A 10,821-nucleotide genomic window follows, 5' to 3' on the forward strand; every position below is an offset into this window, starting at 1 on the left:
ATTTAGCACCAGTTTATCACATTTTGAAATACAAATCTATTTTAAATCTCTACCTATTTATTAGGCTTTTGTACCCCAAACTGATGTAATCTATGCAGTGTTGAGGTAATGCAGAATAGATCCATGCCTCTGATCAATCCTTGATTCTAGTGCAGAGAAATCCCGATTTGATTTAACGAGTGATAAGTGCAGGAGGCCAGACCCTGAGCTTACATCAATCTGGCCTTTCTGGCTCTTTTCCCACCGGCCACCATCCTCCTGTCACTAAATGAAAGGACACTCTTCTGTGACCTGCTTTCCTGCCTGAGATCTTGCACATGTGCGTTCATTCCCGAAGGCGGTGCCAGTGTAGATCAATGGTTCTCGCAGTGTCATCAGGAAATTGCTGCGCATGCATCACCCTCAGGAAGGACCACACCTGTGGAAGATCTTGCTTGAAACTTGTTAGCAAAAAAAAATTGCAATAGGGATTTCACTGCAGCAGAATCAAGAATTCATATAATCCATGTTAGGTTGCTGAAATTCAGAATAAATCCATACCTTTTGTCATCAGCTTGGGATACAGAAGCCTGCTGACGGGTTCCTTTAAAAAAAAAAAAAAAAGCGCATGAAATCCACCCAAAGCATCTTTAAGTGAGAATTAAAGGGGTTTTCCCACAAACTAAAGTTCATTTTAATCAATAGATCTTGGAATAATAATAACTTCCACAATTGGATGTGTTTAAATAAAATGTTCCTGTGCTGAGATAATCTTATAAATGTGCCCCTGCTGTGTACTGTGTAATGGCTGTGTCTGACCGTGCAGGAACATGGTCTGATCATGCCAACACATACTAACCTATTGTATGCCAAAAGGACCCTTATTTTGAATACCTCTCATCAGTTCCATCCTGTAGATTCATTCATTAAATATGCTGGAATCTTCCCTGGTACATATTCCATTGTACCCTGCAAGTCCTATAACCTTCTAATATACATGTATTTAAAGGGGTTGTCGCCTGTCAAAAAACTTCCTTTTTCATAGAAACGGTGGACAACCCTGCACTGTTATCTGTTTGGCTGCAGCGCTGTCGACATGACTTCAGCACCGCAGCAAATCATTGAGCTCAGTGGCGCTGCCCGTGTAGACGGGACGTTGTAAGTGATTGCAGTTCATCTCATCATGTGTGTCCAAGCAGCTCTTGCATTATTCTTCCAGTGAATAAGTAATCATAATAAAATGTATTTTACTTAAACCCGCTGCGAACCCAATATCATGAGCCAAAATTTTAAGTATTCTTTTTTTTTAAAAAAAAAAAAAAAACACTATTACTAAACTGTAGATTTCACATAAACATCTGCTATAATTTGACACTGTCTTGCCTATCCTTGTTCACTCATGGGAACATTAATTACTAAGGTTTGCGGAATGGAACTAAAGTCGCATAGTTTATTCAATGCTCAATATGTTGAAAGATTAATTTTAAAAGGGTCTACAAAGGGTTAAACAGCCTTCACTAAGTTTTTGGCAATTTATTGGGCCAAAGTGAGTCATTATCTCCAAATACAGACTTTAAACATCAAATGAATCTCCCGATGAGTGACTGTCCTACCAAAATGACTCAAAGGCGCAGTCCCAGCTCATTCAGGAAGCAACAAAAATGCACCAGGACTGTGAACAGTTCAATGTAAGCGACCAGACATGCAAGTAGTCCATGGTCCTCATGTGGTCTCATGGATGATTTGGATGGATGGATCTGCAAACTGAGTTTTTATTGCTTCTCTAAATATAATGAATATCCCAACATGACGACAGAGTGCAAAACAGGTCTCCTAAAACATCACATTTTATTTCAATATTCTTAAAAAATGAAATGTATATAATCAGACATAAGTAACATGCAAACAGAGTATTCCTAAAAAGGGTGATGCCAGTACATACGTACAAAAAAGAAAAAAAAATGTTAGACAGAAATAAATATATGACCGTATATGAATAGCTGGGCCTAAAAACAAGAGCCCCTAAAAATATACTCCTAGCCAAGGATAATTGCTATGACTATTGCTAAATCCATTTTAGCCAAGAAAAAAGATCAAGTAAAGTACATACATCAAGGTGGTATATAAATATGTAGGGGTAAAGTACATATGTGCTGGCCCACCAGCCCCAACGCACGTTTCACTCAAGGCTTCGCCAGCGGGCAAATCACATATATTCTGTAAATATATGTGATTGTTGAATAGCTTTAGGGTGTGTGCACACGTTGCGGATTCTGCTGCGGATCCGGCCCTGCTGCGGTGTACAGTACCATTTTAAGGCAATGCAAAATGAAAAACGCAGTGCCCACGGTGTGGAATTTTCCGCGGTTTTAAATCCGCAGCATGTCACTTATTTGTGCGGATTCCGCAACGGTTTGGCACCTGCTCTATGACAGGTGTTAAACCGCAGAAAATCCGCAGATAAACCGCAGGTGTTTTGACCTTCGGATTTACCTGCGGATTTAGACAAATTCCGCAGCAGAATCCGCAACATGTGCACACAGCCTTATTCTGTAGATGTGTTTTCTAACCTGTGGCTCTTTTCACATTTGCTAAACCAAAGCTCCTATCATATCCCGCTGTTACAGCATGATAGGAGTTAGATCTCCACAACAGCTGCAGAATGCCTTCTTGGATAAATGCAGAAATAACAGTTTTACTAAAGTCACATTATTCTAGTATTACTTTATTATCGGATACCATTCAGTGGTACAAACATGCTCTAGGAAGGGAGAAATCTTTAAATCCTTTTGCACAGTTCTCATTGTGTTTGTTATACATCTGGATGGTTTGATTTTTCCAACTCTTAATTTTCTTTACAGGTTCCAAAGTTCTAAGTCTGGGAAGATCTACCTCCACAAAGATGTCAGGCTTCTTTTCTCTCGGAAGTCCATGGAAGTCGACAGTGGGGCAGCATACGAACTGAAATCTTACATAGATTCGCCAACAAACCCTCAGTTTTCACCCAGATGCTGAGCTAGCCACAGCAGAGAAAGTCTTTGGCAAAATAAACAAAAAAAAAATATATATATATTAGCTTGACATCAGTGACTCTGGTCTTCATAGATGTGACCCAAGAGTAGACCAGCTCCAGAGATTTTCTTCAGTGCGTTCTATGTATTTCGTGTAGACTGGAAAAAAAATTAGTTCTAATCCATTTTTTTATACTCTGTAATATCACTTGATTAGGTGTGTGCTGCATTAGCGATTCTCCCTGTTAGTTTAGTGTTTACACTTTTTATTTTATTTTCTTTATTTAATATTTAATGTTTCCTTTACTACAGTGATCTGTTTTGTCTGTGTTCTAATGTAGCACAAAGCCTATGTAAATCATACAATGTATTTTTGACAGTAATACTGAATTCTAAAATATATATAAATCTATAGTTTGGTGTGAATTTATTATACATATACAGTTGGCCTTTCACATCTGATTTTATGAACAATTTGAAGATACATTTAGATGAAAGAACATACGTGTACCTTACCATTTGAGATTTTTCTTTTTTTTTGCATAAACCGTACATGAATACCTGCTTATCTTGTTTTTAAAGAGCAATGTTAAGATTTGTAATTCTGCACTGGTTTTTACAGTTTCAGCTTTCATTGCAAAAAAAAAAAATTCAGAGCAGCTTCATTTCTAAGGGTTAAATTTGCACTGACCGCTGCAGCATAAACTGATAAGTTGCAGATGTCAGACCTACAGATGCAGTTAGCTTACGCTGCAGATTTTGTTTTTTTCTTCCCCACAGCTTGTGTATGAATCTCTTTTAAATCTCATGCATTATGTTGGTACTGTAAAATGTAGCAGATCTTCGCAAATTAATCAGCAGCACTACATTTTATGCATTTTTGCTACATCGGAACGTAGCTTAACACAGGCAAACCAATACTGAATGCTGGTATTGTGGCCAAACAGAGGTACATCCTCTCCCCCAATAAAGTACTTTCTTTCTTTAAATTTTTTTTAATTGAACAGATCCCGACTATTCCGAAGAACGCTGCATTAAAAAACATGTTTCAGCATAGGTCTCCTTCACCCTCCTTATTTCCATCAATTTATACACTTGGGAAGAACAGATATTACAAGCACATGTAGGTAGCACAAGCCCCTGAGCTTAGCGCTTGGCTTCCACGCTGTCATCTTGACATCGCTGCTGCCTAAAGGCCCTGTCTCACTAAGCGATCTCGGTAGCGAGATCGCTGCTGAGTCACAACTTTTGTGACGTAACAGCGATCTCACCAGCGAGATCGCTGTGTGTGACAGCGATCAGCGAGCGGCCCCCCTGCCGGTATCGCTGATCGCTGGAAGAAACCTCTGGACATTTCTCCTTCGTCTCATTGGGGGACACAGAGACTGTGGGTGTGTGCTACTGCCGTCTGGAGGCTGACACTAGGCATACAAAAAACAAGTTAGCTCCTCCTCCACCGCATACACCCTCGCCCCTATAGCGGGCGGAAACCAGTTTTTTGCTTAGTGTCTTTGGAGGCACACGCAGTCTGGTTTCTCCAGACTGGGTTTCTTTTTTCGGTTCTTACTAAGAAGAGGAGATAGGGGCGACGGATCCTATAGAAAGGGTCCGATCTCCCCAAACCATCAACGGGCGAGCACGCGTTGAGCATCGCTCCGCGTATCCTTTCCCGCACCGAGGGACACCTCTGGGACTTTTCCCCAGACATCTATTTTTCGTGTTTGTTATTTTTTGAAGACGAGAAGGGGCAACGCATCCTATAGAAAGGATCCGATTTCCCCAAACCAGCAACGGGCGACTACGTGCGAGAGTCCCTCCACGTCTCCTCTCCAGCGACGTGGGACACTATGCCAGACTTAGCCCTGTCCACCCCTAGGTATGGAAACCATGGGCTTGCACACGGGCACAAGACTAGTCTGTGCGCCCCCACTGCTCCACCAATGCTTGACGGCGGTGCTGCACGGCGGCGGACGGTCCCTCTCCTCGCCCTACAGGGCAGACGGAGTTAGGGTGCCTGAACCGTCCAAGAAGGAGACTAGCAGGTGCGGAGGGCCCTGGGCGCAGAGGCCAGCAGAGGTCATCCCCCCCCCCCCCCCCAAACCCCCAATACCTGGGGCAGAGCGGGCAGTGGCTGCACAGGAGGTGGAGGAGAGGACGTCGCTGGGGCCCGGCGTTTGGACCCCAGGTGGGTAGCGCCATTAATTTAGCCCGCGGCCTAGGCCGCGGGCGGAAGTGGGCGGCAGCGCTCCGGCCGCGTCTTAGGCGGCGTCGCTTCGGTGCCCCCCGTCCCCGGTATCGGCGTTACAAGATCCGGGGCGGGGGGTATCGTAATTTAGGCCGCGGCTCCGGCCTGGTCCGCGGGCGGAAGTCCCGCCCTCAGCGCGGCGTCCGTCGGCGTCGCTTCCGGCGCCGCCCCCCTCCTGGCAGGGCGGGCGCCGGATAAGGCCTGTTTCACACTTCCGTTTTTGTGTCCGCCAAACAGATCCGTTTCCGTTTTTTGACGGAAACTGATGCAAACGGATCCGTTTTTTTAAAAACGGATCCGTTTTTTTGACGGATCCGCGGTAACCGTAATGGAAGTCTATGGGACCAAAAAAACGGATCCTGCAAAAAATGGCGGATCCGTTTTTTGACGGAAAACAACGGATTTTGACGGATTTGAAAAAACGGAAGTGTGAAACAGGCCTTAAATGGAGTCCCCGACGGCAGTCCGGGGTAGGCCGCAGGAAGCACAGCTTACCGCACAAAGCGCGGCAGTCCCCAGAGACCGCCACCAACGCAGCCGGAGGGGCCTCCCACGGCAGGAGCCGGGAAAGGACTTACAGAGGGGTAAGTGTGACCCCGGCCTGAAGGCCACGCTAGGGCATATACGGCTCCCCTCTCCTCCGCATTCGCCCTCCTTAAAAAAAAATAAATATATATATATATATATATATATATATATATATATATATATATATATATATATATATATGAGAATCTATTTCTCTATTTATTTTTCTGGCCTTTTCCAGCAGTATGTCTGGAAAAGGTAAAGGGCACACATCCTTCTATGCCGCATGCGTTTCCTGTGGGGTTAGATTCCCACGAGCGCAGACAAGTAAATTATGTGAAACCTGTGACACCGAACGCGCCCAGGAGCCCTCCCCCGCAGCAGAGCCCAGGGGTCCAGAACCTCCAGAGTGGGCGGTATCCCTCTCTCGGTCTATGGTATCATTAACAAAGGCAATTGAGACCCTTCAGGCCCCGGATAGGGGTAGAGATGACGGCTCGCCTGGTTGGGAGGGTTCTGCCTCCTCACATGAGCCGCCGGCCTGCAGGGGCCGCACTCTCTCTAGGCAGGCACATAGGAAGAGAACCCATACTGTGTCGCCAGGCCCCTCCGGTGCTTCAGCATCTGCGAGTGTGGCATCACGCTCGCCGTCACCCCTTTCAGGGAGCGAGCAGAGCTCAGTAGAGGATGTGGAAGAATCCTTGGACCTGGACACCCCAGGGTGCCGGGAGACGGTGGACAGTCTCATTGAGGCTGTTAACCAGACTCTGGGTATTGATGATGAGGTCACCCTAACCGCAGGGCATAAGGTGTCTTTTAAAAAGGCCCGGAAGCCGCGGAGAGTGTTCAGCACTCATCCTGAGTTCGAGGATATAGTGCAGCGGCACCGGGAACGGCCAGACAAGCGTTTTTCGGGACAGAAGACACTAGGATCAAGATATCCATTTGCGCCAGAGCTCTGTAAAAAATGGGCAGAGTCTCCGGCGGTGGATCCCCCGGTATCCCGCCTGGCCTCAAGATCCCTGTTATCAGTGCCTAGTGGTTCGGCCATCAAAGACCCCACGGATCGGCTCATAGAGGGATTAGCGCGCTCGGTGTACGAAGCATCAGGATCAGCGCTCTTCCCTTCCTTTGCGGCAACATGGGTAGCCAAAGCCATGATGTCCTGGTCGGACTCTTTAAATGAGATCCTGCAGGATAGGGAGTTTCCAGCAGAGGTGGCCGAGATAACAAGTCAGATCGCAATGGCGGGTGACTATCTAATTAATGCATCCTTGGATGCAGCTAATAGCGCAGCACTTGCAGCAGCAAACGCAATCGCCATTAGGAGAGCCTTGTGGTTAAGGCTGTGGCGGGCTGATTCGGTGTCTAAAAAATCCTTGACTTCCCTGCCCTTTCAGGGTAACCGACTATTTGGGGAAGAATTGGATAGACTCATTTCGGACGCAACAGGGGGTAAAAGTAGTTTTCTCCCACAACAGAAAACAAGGACGCCATTTTGTCAGCCTCAGGCGCGTTTTCGGGCATTTCGCGCCCCCGCGTGGATGGCAACGGCCAGTACCCCCGCTCCTGCGCGCTATAACCATGACAAAGAGCGTCAGGTCACCTACAGGACCAACCCGCTGGGTAGGATGCGAGGGCGTCCGCCCAGATCAAGGGGGGCAAGGTCCCAGAGGCTCTCTACAAAATGACTCGAGAAGTGCGGTACCCGAGGACAGCAGGATTGGCAGTCGTCTGCGCCGGTTCTGTCACATATGGGCTGCGGTGGCACGCGACGCATGGGTGATGGAGCTGATATCTTCCGGGTACAAGATAGAGTTTATAAAACGTCCGCCAACACGATTTTTTCGCTTCCCAAGTCAAGGCCTCGGGCAGAGGCATTACGGGGGGCTATCGAAGTGCTGCAGCACAAAGGGGTCATTGTTCCGGTGCCAAGGAGCGAAAGAACCCAAGGGTTTTATTCCAACCTGTTCGCAGTGCCCAAAAAGGATGGAGCGGTAAGGCCGGTTCTGGACCTAAAGCTACTAAACAGGTTCATCAGGGTCAGGCATTTTCGCATGGAGTCCCTCCGGTCGGTTATATCCTCCATGGAGAAGGGAGAATACCTGGCCTCAATCGATGTTCAGGATGCTTATTTACACATCCCTATTTTTCCCCCGCATCAGAGATTCCTACGGTTTGCGGTCGAGGGACGGCACTTCCAGTTTGTGGCGCTGCCTTTCGGTTTGGCCACGGCCCCCAGAATATTCACAAAGGTGATGGCGGTCGCCATGGCCACTCTTCATTCCCGGGGCATTGTGGTGTTGCCATACCTGGACGACCTTCTGGTAAAGGGCCCGTCCCGTCCAGCGTGCGAGGAGAGTGTCACCATCACACTAGATACCTTGTCTCGTCTAGGATGGATGATCAACAGGAAGAAATCATTCCTCACGCCGGCCAAGAGGATTGTTTTCCTAGGGATGATATTCGATACCTCCCAGGGATTGGTAATTCTCCCTCAGGACAAGGCTCGGGCACTCCGACAGGGAGCTTGAAGACTTCAACAGCCAGGCCTCCATACTATCCGATTCGGGATGGTGGTCCTGGGCAGGATGGTGGCAGCGATGGAAGCAATCCCGTTTGCTCAGTTTCATCTCCGCCCCCTGCAGCATGCCCTGTTAGCGGATTGGGACAGGAGCCCGTTCTCGCTCGATCACCCGTGAAGTTGTCCTCTCAGGTCCGACAAACTCTTCAATGGTGGACACGCGATCGGTCGCTTCTGCAGGGAAAGCCCTTTCCTCCGGATCATTGGTTAGTGATCACGACCGATGCGAGTCTCTCCGGTTGGGGGGCAATCTTCCGCCACCACACGGCACAGGGGCAGTGGTCGCCTCAGGAAGCTCGTCTCCCTATCAATCTGTTGGAGATTCGAGCAATACGGTTGGCCTTGCAGCAGTTCCAACACGTGCTAGCAGGATACCCAGTTCGGATTCAGTCGGACAATGCCACAGCAGTGGCGTACGTGAATCACCAGGGGGGCACACGCAGCAGGGCAACCATGCGCGAGGTGGGACATGTGCTCCGCTGGGCCGAGAGGAGCCACTCGATGATCTCAGCGGTTTACATTCCAGGCGTTGAGAATTGGGCAGCGGATTTCCTAAGCCGCCAGGACATCACGGCCGGGGAGTGGTCACTACATCCCGAGGTGTTCCAGCAGATTTGCCAGCGCTGGGGAACACCAGACGTGGACTTGATGGCCTCCAGGAAGAACGCCAAAGTGGGCGTGTTTGTCGCCCGGTCTCAGGATCCGCAAGCAGTCGCAGCGGACGCATTGGTGATACCCTGGAACCAATTTCGGCTCCCGTACTTGTTCCCGCCGCTGCCACTTCTCCCCAGGGTTATCAGGAAGATCAAGACAGAGGGGGTTCCGGCAATTCTGCTGGCCCCGGATTGGCCCCGACGGGCATGGTACGCGGATCTGATACAGCTCATCGCAGACGTACCATGGCGGCTACCGGAATGACCAGATTTACTGACCCAGGGACCGATCTGCCACCCGAACTTAGGGGCCCTGCGTTTGACGGCGTGGCCATTGAATCTTGGGTGCTGACCCAGGCGGGGTTTGGGCACGAGGTGGTCGCGACAATGGTAAGGGCCCGAAAGCCAGCCTCGGCAAGGATCTATTATAGCACTTGGAAGGTTTTCTTCCAGTGGTGTCGGGAACACGGGGTTCCGCCATTGTCCTTCTCTGTGCCCAACATACTGGCTTTCCTTCAGTCTGGCCTAGATGCAGGTTTGGCGCCAAGTTCCCTTAGAAGACAGATATCGGCCCTGTCGGTCCTGTTTCAGCGAAAGATCGCTACCAATTTGCAGGTCAAAACGTTCCTGCAGGGGGTCGTTCATTTAGTACCTCCCTTCAGAGCACCATTGGAGGCCTGGGATCTTAATCTGGTCCTGTCTGTACTACAGGAGGCTCCGTTTGAGCCACTACAGGATGTTTCATTGGCATATCTATCCAGAAAGGTTGTGTTCCTGGTAGCCATAACATCCATTAGGCGAGTATCGGAGTTGGGAGCGTTATCTTGTAGAGCCCCTTTCCTGACCGTTTTTAAGGACAAGGTAGTCCTTAGGCCTCCGCCACCTTTTTTACCAAAGGTGGTGTCCTCGTTCCATATTAATGAGGACATTGTGCTGCCTTCTTTCTGTCCAGCGCCAGTTCACAGGGTGGAAAAGGCGCTCCACACATTGGATCTGGTAAGAGCTCTCAGGAGATACGTGTCGAGGACAGCACCTTTCCGCCAGACGGATTCGTTGTTTGTGATCCCCGAAGGGCGCAGGAAGGGTCTCACGGTCAACCATAGCCAGATGGATTCGCCTAACCATTCAGGAGGCTTACCGTATTAGAGGCACGCCAGTTCCAGCTGGAGTAAGGGCGCACTCTACTCGGGCAGTGGGCGCCTCGGCACCAGGCTTCGGCAGAACAGGTATGCAAGGCAGCAACCTGGGCCAGCCTGCACACTTTTTGTAAACATTACAGTGTGCATACTCAGGCTTCGTCAGATGCGAGCCTGGGCAGAAAAATTCTCCAAGCAGCAGTGGCACACCTTTAAACAGGAAAGCATGCGGCTTGGATCGGTGAGTGTTATCCCACCCAGGGACTGCTTTAGGACGTCCCACAGTCTGTGTCCCCCAATGAGACGAAGGAGAAACATGGATTTTTGTGAGTACTCACCGTAAAATCCTTTTCTCCGAGACGCTCATTGGGGGACACAGCACCCACCCTGATAGCCGGTTGGCTCATACTTATTATATAACATATTTTCTTGTTTAAGACAGGGTGATCCCTTTTTTCAGACATATGATTTATTGCATTAAGGCTAATTTGTGTATGTCCTCCTACTGCTTTTGCACTAAACTGGTTTCCGCCCGCTATAGGGGCGAGGGTGTATGCGGTGGAAGAGGAGCTAACTTGTTTTTTGTATGCCTAGTGTCAGCCTCCAGACGGCAGTAGCACACACCCACAGTCTCTGTGTCCCCCAATGAGCATCTCGGAGAAAAGGATTTTACAGTGTGTACTCA

At 48.7% G+C, this 10,821-nt stretch overlaps 1 protein-coding gene across 2 annotated transcripts in view; it reads left to right on the forward strand.

The window, feature by feature from the left end:
* Nucleotides 1–3,404, forward strand: part of ATOSA (atos homolog A) — a 71,031-nt gene extending 67,627 nt beyond the window's left edge. For both annotated transcript variants that reach the window (XM_073568409.1, XM_073568408.1), the window contains exon 12: nt 2,841–3,404. In XM_073568409.1, coding sequence (XP_073424510.1) covers nt 2,841–2,994 — 154 coding nt within the window. In that variant the 3' untranslated portion in view covers nt 2,995–3,404. The remainder of the gene's footprint in view (nt 1–2,840) is intronic.
* The last annotated feature ends 7,417 nt before the right edge of the window (nt 3,405–10,821 follow it).

The sequence above is a fragment of the Dendrobates tinctorius genome, unplaced genomic scaffold, assembly GCF_039654945.1.
Source record: "Dendrobates tinctorius isolate UK_male_01 unplaced genomic scaffold, ASM3965494v1 ptg000022l, whole genome shotgun sequence".
In the NCBI taxonomy this organism is placed as follows: domain Eukaryota; kingdom Metazoa; phylum Chordata; class Amphibia; order Anura; family Dendrobatidae; genus Dendrobates; species Dendrobates tinctorius.